We start from the raw sequence: 17,423 nt of genomic DNA, 5'->3' as shown, positions 1-17,423 counted from the left end.
CATAAATCATCCATCCAGATTCTCCATAAAAACCGATTTAAACTTCCCCTCCGTCCACAAACCTCTTTTCCGGGTCAGCGCGAGCATCGACTGGGGCCTGTTTGTCGAGCTAGTTTATGCTATCGGCAGGACCAGCGATTCTACATTGTTAGTCAGCTGAGTTAGCGCGTTGCAGTCAGCAGAAAGGAAGTCATGCTCATTTGCCATCAAGGGTAGATTTGTCTGAGTTGGCAGTCTACATTGACTTCGCTGTGAACACGTTGCCTCATTACAGCAATGGCTGGCTTTCATCTCAGGAAAATACAGGTGTGGAGGACTTGCAGTCCCACAATGCCTCTCCATCACTTTCGAAAGTGTGTGCAATTACTCTGAAAGTGTCTGCAATTACTCTGAACACTGAGGGCTCTGAATCTCACTCCATCGACCGGCTGACTGCCTCCGCTCAAGAGAAATAAAAGAGAGGGACAGAGAGGTAGAGAGATAGAGAGAGAGAGAGAGAGGGAGAGATAGGGAGATAGAGAAAGGGACAGAGAGATAGAGAGAGAGTGGGAGAGAGAATGTTTTACACACAGCAGAAGTGGAGTTAAGTAGTGGGTTGGGAATCAGACGTGCGAATGGTGGGTGGAAATGGAAATGGAAATGAAGCAACTACACCTCAGTGAGCAGGATTAAGATGCATTGTCATTTACCGGGGGAGGTCAACCTTGTACCTTCTTTTTTTTTTTTACAGAATTTGTTTTCCTCTCCAAAATCTGTCATAACAATGTGTAAATGTCTTTATTTACAAGATAAAGACTCCTTGACCCCCTCCGCCCCACGCCCGCCCCCCAACTCTGTCACAGCCTCCCGAACATAATATTAGACCTTGGTACCATTTTCAAAATATCTAACTTAGACTGTCAACTAAAAAATAGGAAATCTAAGTCTATATGTATGACTCTGTTGCAAAACCTGCAGTGTTGGATGTTGCAGTGTGTTTGTTTATGAGACAGAAGCTGTCTGAAGTGTCCCATCTGCTCTGCGTCAGTATGTATGTGTCCATCTGTGTTCCCATAGGAGGCGCCATGTGTCCTAACAGCAGTGTCCTGCAGGAGATGCGTAACTGTAACGAACACGCCTGCACCGTGTACCACTGGCAGACCAGCGCCTGGGGGGCCTGCTCTGAGGACGCCTCCGCCTCGGCCCTCAACGCCACCTCTGGCCCCAACACCAACACCGGCACCAACCAGGCGGCGCCCTGCTCTACGGGCATGCAGACCCGCAAAGTCATCTGTGTCCGGGTCAACGTGGGACAGGTGCCGCCCAAGAAGTAAGAGCTCCCCTTGTGGTCGGGAGGTATTACACGGTGTAGATGCAGCAACAACGGGGAGAGTGTGAGGCTGTGTGTGTGTGTGTGTGTGTGTGTGTGTGTGTGTGTGTGTGTGTGTGTGTGTGTGTGTGTGTGTGTGTGTGCGTGTGTGTGTGTGTGTGCGTGTCCGTGTGATTGTGTGATAGTGAGAGTGTGGTAGTGAGAGAGAGAGAGAGAGAGAGAGATAGAGAGAAAGTGGGTGAGAGAAAGAAAAAGAGAGAGTGAGAGTGAGTTATAGTTAGACAGGGTTCTGTGAGGAGTTAACTCTCATTCCCGACTCTAATCTCTGCTTCCCAGGCAGCCGCAGATAGATGAATAAACATACCGCTCCAAACAGGCTAATTAACCCTGTCATTTAAGGCCTGTGTAATTTCCCACTGATGATAATGACAGTAATTAAGTGGGTTTGATACTTTAAGGCAATTAAATCACCACCAGACGAGAGGCAATATGTCTATGGTTCGCACTGCAGAATATACAGAACACGCATCACTAAGTTTACTTTACAATAACCTTAAAGCCTGGTTCTTGCATGGTCTCACTAAGCTAGACTCTCCATTTAAATGTCGGGGCAAGGGGACAGAGGCATCCGGTGAACTTGACCAGAGATTCCATCAAGGAAAAGAGAGGAGTTGAGTAGGTGCTTCAAATGGAGGCGCTGTTTCAACCAGATTTGTTTTTCAGACAGGGAATTGAATAAACACTGCTCACCTGTGAAACGGTGGCATCGAAAACGTATTCAGCCATTTCCGTGTTTTCATTTTGTTGCACCGCGTGCAAGTGTGGGTTTGAACACGGGGCAGGGCACAGCGGGAGGGGCATCGCGAGCAGCTCAGGGATATTTATCATCCTGAAGTCATTCAGCCGTGAGGCGACAGTCGGACCCATGTCGCTGTCCAGGGTCCTGAAGTCATTTTCACCTGACAAAGCCCCTGTGGAGAGTTGTAGCTGTCCATGGTCCTGAAGGCTTTCCTTCTGCTGCTGGAGTTCTCTTTAGGTGACCACAGGCAACTACGGTGGCCGGTTAATGCCACACTGCAGTTTGCCTTTTTTTTATGAAATGGCCTTGTCCTGCATATGTTTCATCCTTTCAAGCTGCTCTTACTGACTAATGTACTTAAGGGGATTTTCTGTTATGGTGGGTTGTCTTAAGATGGTTGGTGCTGGTAGAAGTGTGTTTTTGCAGTGCTTCATCATAGATGATGCTTACCGTAGGTGTGTAGCTGTGTTCCTCATTCCCAGACACAGAGACAGACACAGACAGAGACAGACACAGACAGAGACAGACACAGACACAGACAGAGACAGACACAGACAGAGACAGACAGAGACAGAGACAGACAGAGACAGACACAGACAGAGACAGACGCAGGCTGTTCAGGCATTGGTTTTAGGCCAGTAATAACAAGCGGTGTTCAACGACTACTAGGCTTTAATCCCTGGCGGAATCAGTTTTACAGTAGTAAAGGTTTCCACAAGATTGATTACCCTGGTGTAGACATGGATCCTCACCGCTTTTGGATTGTCCTCAGACCCCACAGGCTGGCAAAGGTCTAACAGTCTTTTAGCAGTGCTTGGTCTTAAGACACTGTAGCCTAGAGGTGGGTCCTCCCTGTCTTTGCTGCAAGGAGAGCTGACATGGCCTCTAGTTGCTATTCATGCGGCCTGTGTCTTCTTCTCCCACAATCTAACTGGCAGGTAGGTTTGATTAGGGCACCCACGGGACCCAGGAGAACAAACAAACACACACCCGCCTTGCCAGTGTGTGTGCAGATGCGCCTAGACTCAGTCAAAGAGAGCTTTGAGCTGTCTTCACATACCCTGAGGCACTGAACCTCACACAGTGTCACACGCACACATAACACGCACACGCACACGCACGCACGCACACACACACCAACACACACATACACACACACACACACACACACACACACCTACACACACACACACATGCACATACAGTACAGTACCTTTGGATATGCACACACTCACACACACACAAACACACACAAAACCGAATAGAGAGAAGAGCCACAAAAAAACTACAAACGTAAGTCACCCCCTCAGGCATGGGCTGCTCTCGCGCCATCGACAGAGGACTACAGTATTAGACAACAACATCCTGTGGCTCACTGACGGTGACAGTTTGTGTGGTGAATGGCATCCGCGTGTGTTTGTACAATCACACTGACGCTGTGAATGCTGGGAGTGGAGATTGAGTGAATCATTGTGATTCTGTTCGACAGCGGTTGCATTAAGCCGAGTCAGTCATCTTCTCGATGTCTCCTAATGAGCTTTGTTTACTCTACTGTGTTTGACAGTGATATATAGTTGAAAGCTCTCGAGACGGAGGCCAGAGAAACTAATGGAAAGTTGGAGCTGTTTTCCTCCAAACTAGACAAATGATGTTCTTTTTGTTGTTCAACTTTTTGATAATTAAATGAATTAATCCTTATTAATTTTGTGCCATTCTCCCAGAAAAAACATGTGTTATACAATTCTAGTCCTTTGATTTGCCTTCGCTCTGTTCTAACCATATGCTCATTTTGAAGAGTCTCTCTTAGTACAGATTATTCAAGCGCCTCTACTTTCGCAGCTAGCAGAACAAAAACATTACCCTGGCAGCTTGTCTTAATGATGTGCTTTGGGACAAGCTCCTAGTAAATTCTGTCTGGATTTGCCTCACTGCAAATCATGACATTTAAAGATCATTAAGATATGATAACACCAGCTAGGAAAATGCAAGTCGGCTAAGACCAGATAATGCTTTAAGTGGATAATGTAATGACTAGTCGGGGATGCCGTCTAGTAGAGCTAGGGTTTTCTTGCTGGTATTGTGTTCTGCCAATGGATGTGGCTTGTTTTTTTAAACGAGAAAGTAATTGAATTTTAATCGTCCGAATGTGGATAATGTCCGTCATTAGCAGGTCTGGAATACAATTAGATTAAAAGGGAACAGTGTGGACGTTTCTCTTCGCTGGGGGGGGGGGGGGGGGGGTAGGTTTTAGTTAAGTGAGGTGTAGTCTGGTTCCCAGTGCACCCTCACTCACATAGGATCCCCCTCACCCTCACATAGGATCCCCCTCACCCTCACATAGGATCCCCCTCACCCTCACTCACATAGGATCCCCCTCACCCTCACTCACATAGGATCCCCCTCACCCTCACCCTCACCCTCACCCTCACTCACATAGGATCCCCCTCACCCTCACCCTCACCCTCACCCTCACCCTCACTCACATAGGATCCCCCTCACCCTCACTCACATAGGATCCCCCTCACCCTCACTCACATAGGATCCCCCTCACCCTCACTCACATAGGATCCCCCTCACCCTCACTCTCACTCACATAGGATCCCCCTCACCCTCACTCACATAGGATCCCCCTCACCCTCACCCTCACTCACATAGGATCTCCCTCACCCTCACCCTCACTCACATAGGATCCCTCTCACCCTCACTCACATAGGATCCCCCTCACCCTCACCCTCACTCACATAGGATCTCCCTCACCCTCACCCTCACTCACATAGGATCCCCCTCACCCTCACCCTCACTCACATAGGATCTCCCTCACCCTCACCCTCACTCACATAGGATCTCCCTCACCCTCACCCTCACTCACATAGGATCCCCCTCACCCTCACCCTCACCTTCACTCACATAGGATCCCCCTCACCCTCACATAGGATCCCCCTCACCCTCACTCACATAGGATCCCCCTCACCCTCACTCACATGGGATCATAGGATCAAACGCTTGACCTGGACCAAATGTACAAACAATGTCACTGTTTTGTTTAGGACATGGTTTACCTGCAGCTTTTGAAGTGTCCCCAGAGAGAAGCTCTGAACATTTCCCAATCTATGAACATTTCCCATGATCTCTGCACCTGGTGTTACTGCCTTGTCCACTCAAACACGTCTCTGAAACCTGTACAAGTAAACAAGAAGTAGAACTGATCCAACCCTGACCCATATATCTCAACCATAAGTATCTTCCCAAACAACTGTTTGGCCTGAGGGCAGAACTGATGTAGGAACACTCCAGAGGATTTGTCTCACTCAACGAGGATTTAGCCCTGTCTGTTGGTTTTAAAAAATAAGTCTCTCCTTGCGTAGCTGTTACATCATTACTCTGTGCCTGCACCCTATCGTTCCCCTGACGACAGAGTGCTAACGAGTACGGAAGCCCCAGAGGACCACACTCATCCTCCCAAACATTAAACCTGACCCAGATGATCTGCGGTAACACAGCAGTGGATGAGGGAAATGGAACCTCAACATTGTGTGAAGCCCAGGAGAGCATGTCCGAATGATCTGATTACTAGATGTCTTTCAGCAGGACAGTTTGCCCCCGTTTATCTTTATCCACTGGTATTCGCTTGGGACCAGGGGTACTTATAGCTATGGCTGAAGATTAAGCATAACGCTTGTCCATCAAATATGAAGCCCCAACTCGACCCACAATTCCAGCGATCAAACGGATTACTGTGCAGTGATAGAATCAATTTAAAACAGAGCAGAAAGATAGGGGGTTTACCATGAGGGCCATGCTCACTGGTAAACTCTGCTGAATCTTCCCTTGAGGAACTGAGCAGACTACTGATCTTAAGACCACTCTCGTATTGCCCCATATACGACTATAATTGTCTCTTTCCTTATGTATCAATGGTAGACATAGACTGGACTAGGATTTAGACTTCGCATCTGCTTCTTTTAACCCTAGATAGTGCTTGAGCAACACACTGAATTTCTTCCAGTCAAAGCCAAGCTGTATTACCAAGATAAGGTGCAGTGTCAGCCAGGCAAGTTACGTTTTGAGAAGAGGATCTGCTAACCCAAGAATCCACCATTGTATGTCGATAGTTTCCTGGCTCTTGGCCAAGCATATGAGTAATTCAAAATCCTGGTGCCACACTGAGATGCCCACAGTTTATATTTCCAGTGTGTGTGTGCGTGTGTGTGTGTGTGTGTGTGTGTGTGTGTGTGTGTGTGTGTGTGTGTGTGTGTGTGTGTGCGTACCTGTTTTCAGCTGTTTTTTATTTCTGGTTTCACTTCACAGGTGTCCAGAGATTCCACGTCCAGGTACAGTGCGACCGTGTCGACTTCCCTGTAAGAAGGACTGCATTGTGACCCCGTTCAGCGACTGGACCCCCTGCACTCCCACCTGCGATGCAGGTATGACCAAAGACATTCAAGTTTCAAGTTTTAACCAGGGTTTATCTCCAGGGTCTCAACACACTATACATCATATAAAAACAAAACACAATACATGGAGTACACAGAAATATCGACACGGGGGAAGGCACTAGGGAGTGGGAGTAGCTAGAAGACCTCCTAAGAGAGCAGGCAGGCTATTTCACAGAAGTGGTGTGCTCTTTTCAGAAGAGGCCCTGACTCCAGCTGTTTTATTCAGGTTACAAAGATGTATTATGTGATGATCTGACCTTATGACACAACCTTGTTTTTGGAGTGCATCGCCTTGAAAACCATGTGGATACGTCGGACAAATTTAAATGCACGAAGGGAGATACTTTTACAATAACCTCACTGAAGAGGACAATTATGCATGGCAGCTTTTGACCTCCCTCCTAAAGACCTCTTCACCCCCACTACCCCCCTCTACAAGTTTCTCTCCTGTTAATAATTTTTTTTTTTTTTAAAGTCGAAAACTACTCTCCATTAGGGTTAATAAGTTTGACAGATCGACATGTGACGACCTTTACACCACCTCTTTAAGTTTGTCCAGCAAGCAAACCAACCTTTCGCCGCAAGTCAGCTGCAATAGGCATACCATGTCGTCGTCGTCGTCGTCGTCGTTGTTGTTGTTGTTATTGTTATTGTTATTGTTTTAATGCTGTGAAGGAACAACAGCCTTCAGATCAGGTCACCTTTGTCAGACAGCGATCGCCGCAGCTGGAGGACATTGTTGAATACATTACGTTGATTTATGGCATGAAATCATCATCGTTCATATTTTGATGACCTCTTCATTTGACACCAGAGTATAAATTTCCTCCATCTCCGAACACAGTCCCCGCTTGAGCATTCAGACAGTGCTGCTGATATGCTCACCCTTTGTATGGGGTGAGCTGCCTCCCACCCATACCAGGCCAGAGCAAAGTTCAGGGATACAGAGAGCCTTATACACTCATTTGATTTGATTTAACACTTAATGGTCTGTCCATGCAAGAACATAAAATACATCTTAATCTGACTCCAGCCAGAGAGGTCTGGCACATTATTCCAGCCTGGTCTTCATTTCCACTGGGTCTAACCTCTGCTCACTGGGAACGTCTGTCTTATTGTTACTTATTGATTGTTACTTGGCTATTAGATTTGGACTTACAGATCTCATTTACCATTTTAAGCAGCAATAATACATCACTAACATCTCCACTCATCAGTTAGACGTTTCATCATCATTGTGAATGCACCAGTTTGACAACTGACCTCAACGTAACGCAACTGACGGCACACATGCTGCGTGTTTCACCAGCCGGTAACGTCCTGAAGAAGAGGCAGTCTCGGAACCGTCTCATCATCCAGCCGCCAGCCAACGGGGGTCAGGACTGTCCCGAGGTGCTGGAGGAGGAGAGGGACTGCGAGGCTGCTAAAGTCTGCCCGGGTTACAGGTAGCTGGGGCAGTTACTGGGGCAGTTACTGGAGCAGTTACCACATCCATAATGATGGATACCTCTTATTCAGTTGTTATTATCATCATTATTGCTATCTCTCTGCTGCTGCTGCTGCTGGTGCTGCTGATGATGATGATGATGATGATGACGATGACGATAAATATGACAACTGTCACGATAATGATGAGGATAGTCTTCATCATTGCACTGTCGTGGTTCAATTGCAGGTGGAAGACACACAAATGGAGGAAGTGTCAGCTGGTGCCGTGGAATATCAGAGAGGGCAGTCCAGGGGCTCAGGAGACATGTGGGCCAGGACTTCAAACAAGAGGTAGGATTCGATAGAGACTTCAGTCCTATTTTTTCCTTAAAAAAAAAAGAAAAGAAAAAAGCCCTCACTCATATTCATCTAAAATGAAAGTGTTTGCATCACCTTTTTACCTCAGCCAGGGGAAAGGAGATGGATTTGCCAGGGTTAGGGAAGGACCAATTTAGTTTCTTAAACCACACGTCAAATCCACCTACTTAGAAGAAAACATGAACCGGGGCTGACACTCTACAAAGCACCTAGGACACACATTTTCATCCCTCAGTGAGTTTGGGATGCGTACCTCTTTCTGACTCTCTCGTCCCCCCTGGCCCGACTCGTTTGACGGTTTGAGTTGTTTTCCAGTTAGGTATCGCACCGTAGGCTCTTGTCATACAACTTTAATCAATGTTCAAGTTGTCCAAGTGTTCAGTTGTGGGAGGTGCGTCATTCTCCCCTCTGGCTTACTTCTGACCCTAACCCTGAAAAACCATTACCATGTGCAACTGTGGAAATATTCTAAATTGCCACTTGTGTAATGCTAATTTGCCCAAGTGAATAGAAACTCATTTAGATTTTCAGAATTTATCTGGTATCCAACTCAGACATATAGACCACTATCTCAACCTCACCTTGGTGTCTCCAACCCTGTCAAGCCCTGAGGTGATTTCATGTCCTGTGACAGTAGACGTCAAGGTCCCTGGGCTGGCGTTCTAACCCCTGACACCTCTCATGCATCAGGGTCGATGTCTCTCATTGATTAAGACGTACTGGCTTTTCTCTCTGTGGCGTCTGGTTTTGTATGTGTCTCCTCGTGTCTGTCTCAGCTGTACCTAGAGAGACTTCTCCCTAGGTTAGAGACACCAGGACCAGGTCCTGACCAGGAGCGGAGTAGGTGTCACTGAGTGTCAACACACACCCACAAACACCTCCCCACACACCAACAGACACAGGCTTTCCAAACAAATAAACTATTAGCCCCAGGCACGTTCAGTAGAACACTCCTTGTGAGGGGTGTCGGTGTTGAAAGGCAAACCTTACTGTTCAAAGCACAATGAAATGTTGCATTTATACAAAGCTAAATGATACTGGTACTTAGACTGTTCATTGATCATAACCACTGAAGTGGTGTTTGTTAGCCCCCTCATACTGCAGCATTAGCCTCACACAAGACAAGTCCCCCATGAGAGCTAATTAAATTGATTTCGCTGCATTGATGTTCATTATTCTCTCTAAAAGAGTCTCACTTATGCTGCGGCCCAATTGCCACCTACTGTAGCATTATTCAATAATATACAGCACCTTCTCTGCTGCCTCGTCGATTGTCAATGTCGTTACGGGAAAAAAAAAATCTATAAAACCAAGACAAAATGGCTGCCTAACTGAAATGGACACTCTGCCTTTGATTCCATCAGCGGTGTCGTGTCGCCAGCTGGACGGAACGCAGGCAGACATCGGGGAGTGTCTGAAGTTTGCCAACACTATGCCCCCTGTCACTCAGGGATGCCAACTCCCCTGCCAGGATGACTGCCAGCTCGCCACCTGGTCCAAGTTTTCCTCCTGCACAGCTGACTGTGTGGGGGTCCGGACCAGGAAGAGGATGCTGATAGGTAAGTGTGACTGACCATGGTTCGAACCTTGGTCTCCTACATGGAGGAGATATGTATTGAGCCTTCGTTGGCTATGCTGAAGCCTAGGCTTTAGCTTACGGAGCTACAGTAACTCTTATCTTGAGGTCTCAGGCAAAGTTACTGATGAAGGGAGTGGTTCCAAACCACCTCTGCTACATAAGGTCGTTGGCAAAGGTGTCGCGGTATCACATCTTTGCACAGTGACGGTCCAGTAGGGATATTATACGAAAGATACAATAAGTAGCCCTTTGATCACGGACCAGGTATAAAAGTCCTTGGCTGTTCTTGCCCCCTCTCCCCTCCTCCCCACCCCAGGTCGGAGTAAAAAGAAGGACAAATGCAAGAACACCCAGATGTACCCTCTAAGCGAGACCCAGTACTGCCCGTGTGACAAGTACAACGCCCAGCCGGTGGGCAACTGGTCCGACTGCATCCTGCCCGAGGTGGGCCGTGTGGAGAGCCTTCTGGGGATGAAGGTCCAGGGGGACATCAAGGAGTGTGGCCGCGGCTACCGCTACCAGGCCATGGTGTGCTACGACCAGGACAACCGGCTGGTGGAGACCTCACGCTGCAACAGCCACGGTTAGTGTTTACCGAACCTTTACTTATCCAGGTTAGTTTCACCGAGACGTGATCTTTCTCAAGAGAGACCAGGTCAAACTGTGTGTGAGTACCTATGTGTGTACTGTGTCACTCAATCCCAAATCAAACCCTAGCCCCTACTCCCTGTGCAGTGTTGTAGATCTCAGAGGATCGGGCAGCTGTGAGCAATATGGTGAAAATGATGGTGTAAATCAGAGGGCAAGATGGGTCTATTATCCGAGTTCCCCCGAATTAGACATCTGTCGTTTCAGGGCACCTGTTAGGAGGACTAAAAGATTTGATGTTTCCTTCATCCCAAGTGCCATTGATATGCTTAATGGCAAATAGCACTTTGGCTGTATTCCTTGTACTACCCCTGCACATTTTGCACACTTGCAGTTTTTGTACTTGGTATGAATTTCTCTGAAGTAGCTCTGCCATTTATTGTGTTGATGCTGTCCTTTCTGTACTCTGTCTTTGTGAACCCTAAAAACCCAAAACTAATTTCCCCCAGGGGATAATAAAGAAACCTTGAACCTTGAGCCTTGAACCTTGTAATCAATGATGGCTTGAATATCTCCATCTGCTGTTTAAATGTAATAATATACCTCTATAGCGGTAAATGAAACAACTTTACAGACTCAAACACCCCCATGTTGTCATGTTTTGTGGATTGTACCAATTGTTTCTTACATGGCTGCATTTCCCGCCCGTGACTCACACCAAGCGAGGTGTTATGCAAATGAATTATTCCCCCTCGTCGAAAAGCATTCCTCAACAGGCAGGGCTATGTGCCTGTCAAAGTTAGAATCTGGGTTTTTTTGTTTGGCTAACTTTAATAGCAATGTCTAACAAAATAAAGCAATTTTGTCTAAAAAGCTCCAGTGTAGTCTTAAAAATGTACTGTATCACCATGTAATTGAAAAAAAACGTGACCCCCCCCCCCCCCCCGGAATGTCACAGTGTAATTTGTACACAAGATCATAGGTCAATTCGGGATTCTACTGGTGTGTGTAAGCGTGGTGTATCCCCAAGAGGGGACAGGCGACTGTAGACATAATCCCCCTCTCTGTGAGCCCTCAGAGTACAGATCTAATCGCATCATGCATGGCTCTGTTAACTTTGACCCTTCACCCCTCATGATGGCTGCTGAGCTGCCCAACACAAATCCGCCCCAAATCAGAGCATCAGAGTGGGCATGTGTTGTGAGGCCAAGGCTGGCGGGACGTGGGATGGGATGTGGGTTTGCTCTCGTACGATGATTATTCTACCATATAGTTGAATGATAAGCATAGAGCAGTATGTATATAGTGCTATATCTGCATCGGAATTGGGGATGATATACTCTAGTCATTATGCTACATTTGAACCCTTTTTTGTTTTAGGACAGCTGTTTCTTTTCTTTTCATATTAAATGTGAAGCTGCTACGATGATTCATTCTCTGATTCATTTCTGATAAAGGTCGTGAAACATCATGTTTTTAATCTTAGCTAAATCAAATCGTGTGGTTTTTTTTACGCCTCTTCTTCTACGAACATGATCCGTTTCCTGAAAATGTTCTTGCCCGAAGCGTTCTTAAAACAAGCAGTTAGCCATCATTTCAGATTTGAAGCATTCGGTAAAAACTGTTTCAGAAACACTAGAACTACAAAGATACAGAAATGAATACATCAACCTCATGCATTTCTAAGCAAGACATAAGCGTGGTTGTGATGGGATCAGGACACCTACTGTAACAGGGATATTGTACATCTACAGAAGGGAAGTGTGTATGTGAGTGCGACATAGATGTCTTATCTATTGAAAAAAATAGATATACAGTACGGGAGAGTCTCTCTCTCTCTCTCTCTCTCTCTCTCACACACACACACACCATTGTCAGGTTTAATCTATGATAGAAGCAGAGACAATGTCCCCTCTACCGCTCTGAGGCTGACATATTGCCCTAGGCTAGTCTATGATGAATGGAGATCAGTGGATGTTATCTCCACAGCATTTCCCCCACACATCGGTAGAGGGGATTAACATTAAAAGCCTGTGTTGATTTACAAGCTTGGGAAAAATACACAAACTTTTCATTGCGCACATTTTTTAGAGGGCTTCTTCATTTTCAAGGGGCTAGAGCACAAAAGGTCAAAGGTCTAACCGCTATAAACCATCTGTTTGTTGCTATTTTTGTCGGGGGTTTCTCCACACACTGTTTTGCTCGTGTTCTACTTGTGAATCGTGAGGTATGTTAGCGTCCCGGTCGCACAGTAACGGTGTTTGTCGGGATCACGGAAATAAAACGAGTAGGACCGACATTGGTCCCTGAAACCATGGCAACGTGGCGAGTACACCAAAAGACTACTACTTCTGCTCATTCTATTTCTATGGTAATGGGGTGATGTCGGTGTCGTGACGATGTGTGTGGCCCTTTACCCTTTGATCTTTTTATCATGATGTAATATTATGGGATGGCTCAGAGGGTCTTGGCTCTGATTTGACAGGAGGTGGGTGGTGCAGAGGGAATGAGGTCACCGTGGAGGGGTGTGCAGGGCGCTGTGAAGGTTCAGCTGGAAGGCAGACATTAGTGAACTCCAGCAGCACAGTAGGTGGTTGGATACAGTAACTGGGTTTGGCTCTAGGGGCGGAAGTTGTGGGCAGACATGTCAAGGAATGTTGAATTACGAGGACATTGAGAGCACTGTCGATGACAGTCCTGGGTTCAAATCCTATATCAAATCATTTCAAACACTTTTCTGTGCTTGATTGAGTTAGCCTGGCACAATGGGACCATTGGAATAATCCCAAAAGTGCTAACTGGTGGATGACTGGGGTAAGCTGCTGTGACAGAAGTGGAGAGGTTGGATAACGCTAGAATGGTACTGCACACCACAGGGCTGAGGAGGTGGTGATGGTGCCAGCTGGGGTTCGCTGTAGGAAGAGTAGAACCAGGAGGTTTCATTAGGGTGACGTACAGTATATATGTTGGTTAGGGTCGTGACTACACAGTACAGTATATATGTCTGTTAGGGTGGTGACTACACAGTACAGTATATATGTCGGTTAGGGTGATGACTACACAGTACAGTATATATGTCGGTTAGGGTGATGACTACACAGTACAGTATATATGTCGGTTAGGGTGATGACTACACAGTACAGTATATATGTCGGTTAGGGTGATGACTACACAGTACAGTATATATGTCGGTTAGGGTGATGACTATACAGTACAGTATATATGTCGGTTAGGGTGGTGACTATACAGTACAGTATATATGTCGGTTAGGGTGGTGACTATACAGTACAGTATATATGTTGGTTAGGGTGGTGACTATACAGTACAGTACAAGAGATGACTGGGTTTGGTTCTGAGGACTATAATGGGAGCTTGTATGAGGAAACATACGTCTTCGTAAAGGTCAGTGAACCGCATAGCATGAACAGCATGGGGTTGTCTTTAGCAACTGCATCGGTTTGAGAAGGTGGAAGAACATGTTTGCAAGGGTCAGTGAACTGCATGGCATAGAGGCGGATTTCAATGACTGGTTCTGAGGGCTACTGCAGGGGTGAGACGTGCATGTTTGTGAAAGGTCCGTGAACCTCCTGGAGTTGAGTACATCAGTGGTCAGTGGAGGCCGGTGGAGGTAGAAATCGGAGGATGGGCTTATTGTAATGCCTCGACTGGAATGAGGAATGGTTCCATTCCATGCATTACAATGAGCCTGTCCTCCAATTCCTGTCTCCACCAGCCTCCGGTGCTGGACGTCCAAGGTTGTGAAGGTCCGTGAACTGCCTGGAGTTGAGTCCATGGACGTACATGTTTGTAAGGGTCGGTGACCTACATGGCATAGGAGGTAATTTGATTACCGAGGTGGTGATGCTTATCCCAGCAGGGAGCCATGAGTGACGTCGAGTCGGACTTAGGCCCACTTCAGGGGTCAGTAGCGGCTGTTCATGAGTGAGATCACGTGTCAGAGTGGCAGGTCACAGTCTACACTATGCAGGGTAAGTCCTTCTGTGATGCCAGCTCTCTGCCAGCCTGCCAGCCTATCACATGGCTCACAGCTCCTCAATTCCAAGGAGCCTTTCTGCATGTAAGGGATTCCAGGGGAAATTACTACTCACAATGGCACAAGTTTAATATCTTCAGCTTTCAATCTATCAGGCACCATGGGATTCATAACGGAGGGGAGAATATTGTTTCAGAAAGCTTTTCGTCCCTTATTAAAAACCTGTAAGTGTTCAGACTCTCTCCGATCTGACACTTCATTTTGTCGTCTTGTTCACCTCATTGATTTAAGAAGTTTTTCCAATTAAAAGCTGGATTGAACTTCTGGAAAGGCTATTACAGAAGACGGAGCAGTTCGGCCTCCTTCAACCCGACATAGTTTTTAACAACTGTCTCGGTGAAAAGCGGTGAGGAGGGGACTTTTTGGGGTTTTGCATTTGAATTGAAGCCAGTGGTTCAGATTGGATGACCTTTAACCCGTGCGTTGGTCTGAACGACACAGAAGAATCCGAGGACAGGGATGGAGAGATGCAGTCCTGATAAACAACAATAACAAGCAGAGTGAGATGGTTAAGGCTGCTCTAGTCACCGTGCTATGACCCCTTAAGCCACTCAAGGAAAAAAAATAGATTTAATGACAAAGCTTACTGCAGACCCGTCTACTGACCCAATGTATTTTTATACTTCATATAACATACTGCATACTCAAGATATGAGACCATCGAGTGTAGGCTTACTTTCATTCCATGTTTCTGAAAATCAATCTCTGCATCGAGATCTGTGTAAAGGAGTGTTACGCTATTTGGAATCCACAATCGTTGCCATTTGTTTTGTAAGTTTCCAACAATAAAATGTATGGTTGCAATAAACACCAAAATGCCACTAAGGATGTGCCCATGCTTCTTTGGGCCTCTAGAATACTGCCTCACAGTATTGGTCCTGGTTCATTCTCCCTTCACTCTCTCTCTCTCCTTCATGCAGGCTACATCGAGGAGGCCTGCACCATCGCCTGTCCATCAGACTGCAAGCTGAGCGAGTGGTCAAACTGGTCCCGCTGCAGCAAGTCATGTGGCAGTGGGGTCAAAGTTCGCTCCAAGTGGCTCAGAGAGAAACCCTACAATGGCGGGCGACCCTGTCCCAAACTGGACCACATCAACCAGGTAGAGAAGAGGCAACAATGTCATGTTCACTCTAGTAGAATCACCTTTTTGTTCACCTTTTGTCAGGTGAATTATTGCGGTGCTGATGTCACACACGTTGGTTTGGTAGCGACTGTCATTTCACAACAGTAAAATACATCATGGCAAGAACGGTAAATACATGAAATATGGAGGCATGAAAAGCTGTCTGCAGCGCTTTCCATTAGTTCCTCTTATTATTGCAATAGCGTTTTTGCTGAGTAGAACTCAGACAGCTCAAGAGGAGAGAGGGGCTATAAATGGATCCATCTAGCCTAATGCTCCTGTGAGCAGACAGATTCCTGGAGGTTCAGCTGATATGCAAAATGAAATATTTTCCCTTCATACTGTATGAATATATAAGAGATTTGCTGAAATGAATTGAGCTCATGTTGGTCCATGTGTGGCAAAGTTTGATTTGTCAAGGATCAGGCAGGTATTTGGTGTGAGAGATTGTACTTTTTTTTTTTTTTTTTTTTTTTAAATCTATGTTTTTTTAGGGCATTTCTGCTTTATTGGGAGAGAGATAGTAGAGATTGACAGGAAGGACGGGTGAGAGAGGACATCCTATTAATCAAATAGTATGTGCATTTGTTCATTAATCCAACTGTACATTTGTGTCACTTTAATTCCTCAATGCTCACCGGATACGGCTTACCACTACAGGCCCAGGTAAGAGCCAGTGTGGAAAGCTTTTATATTGTTAACAATTCTATGCATATATATTAATCAATATATAGTATATACTGTATATATTGTATATATATTAATCAATATATAGTATATACTGTATATATTGTATATTCATTATGTTTACAGAACCATAGATAGGATAGCCATGTGAAAACATATTTTCCTCATCATCAGAACAAAGAAATGTCAAAAAAAGTACAAAAAATGCTATTGCTCCCCAAAGTCTTGACTTACGGTTAATTAATTATCAATAATATGTCTATAACAATAATATTATAGACATATCAACCATGTAAACATTGTACGAATGTTGTAATCCCTTGTGTATCAACTGCCCTCAGGTGTATGAGGTGGTGCCTTGTATGAGTGATTGCACTCAGTATGTATGGTTGGCTGAACCGTGGAGCGTCTGGAAGGTCAGCAACGTGTACCTGAAGGAGAACTGTGGAGAGGGCGTCCAGACCAGAAAAGTCAGGTAATTCATGATAGCATATCAATAGTCCTTGAAACTGAGCAGGTTGCGGGTCCGTAAATAGCCGACTCGAAACTGCCTGAGTAATTATCCCCTCACCCCCACTGCCAATTTATGGTTCTTGACCCATATTTTTTTTCCCGTTTTGTCACTGAAAGCAGCGTGCATTGTTTATGAAGGGAATGAGTGTAATTTGAAAAGGTCCTTTGCGGTCCTTAACCTAGCCGCCGCCACATCTCCCACTGAATTAACCAGCAAGCCATGGCCTCTGTCTGTATCTTTACTACATCAGTTAATTTGAACATGATAACCATGCAAGGTCACTGAGAATGTCTCATTGGGCCGATCCCACAGGTGTATGCTGAACACCATCGACGGCCCGTCTGACCCGGTGGAGGACTACCTGTGTGACCCGGAGGATATGCCCCTGGGTGCGAGGGAGAGCCGGCTGCCCTGTCCTGAAGACTGTGTGCTCTCGGACTGGGCCCCGTGGAGCCGCTGCAGCCTGGTAGGAACACGATCAGCAGCCGAATGTGGTGAACGATTAGCAGGTCAATGTGACTGGCCAGT

At 46.1% G+C, this 17,423-nt stretch overlaps 1 protein-coding gene across 1 annotated transcript in view; it reads left to right on the top strand.

The window, feature by feature from the left end:
* The window catches only part of thsd7ab (thrombospondin, type I, domain containing 7Ab), a gene marked incomplete at both ends in the record, with an annotated part of 77,942 nt that overhangs the window by 43,910 nt on the left and 16,609 nt on the right, over positions 1–17,423 (top strand). The window contains 9 exons of the mRNA XM_083679574.1: positions 1,057–1,309; positions 6,417–6,532; positions 7,854–7,989; positions 8,220–8,323; positions 9,715–9,909; positions 10,246–10,512; positions 15,492–15,670; positions 16,723–16,856; positions 17,208–17,361. Of these exons, the coding sequence (XP_083535700.1) occupies positions 1,057–1,309; positions 6,417–6,532; positions 7,854–7,989; positions 8,220–8,323; positions 9,715–9,909; positions 10,246–10,512; positions 15,492–15,670; positions 16,723–16,856; positions 17,208–17,361 (1,538 nt within the window). The remainder of the gene's footprint in view (positions 1–1,056; positions 1,310–6,416; positions 6,533–7,853; positions 7,990–8,219; positions 8,324–9,714; positions 9,910–10,245; positions 10,513–15,491; positions 15,671–16,722; positions 16,857–17,207; positions 17,362–17,423) is intronic.

The sequence above is a fragment of the Argentina silus genome (assembly GCF_951799395.1).
Source record: "Argentina silus genome assembly, chromosome: 10".
In the NCBI taxonomy this organism is placed as follows: Eukaryota; Metazoa; Chordata; class Actinopteri; order Argentiniformes; family Argentinidae; genus Argentina; species Argentina silus.
The sequence above is the reverse complement of the archived record's forward strand: the minus strand, read 5'-3'. Positions and strand labels throughout refer to the sequence as shown.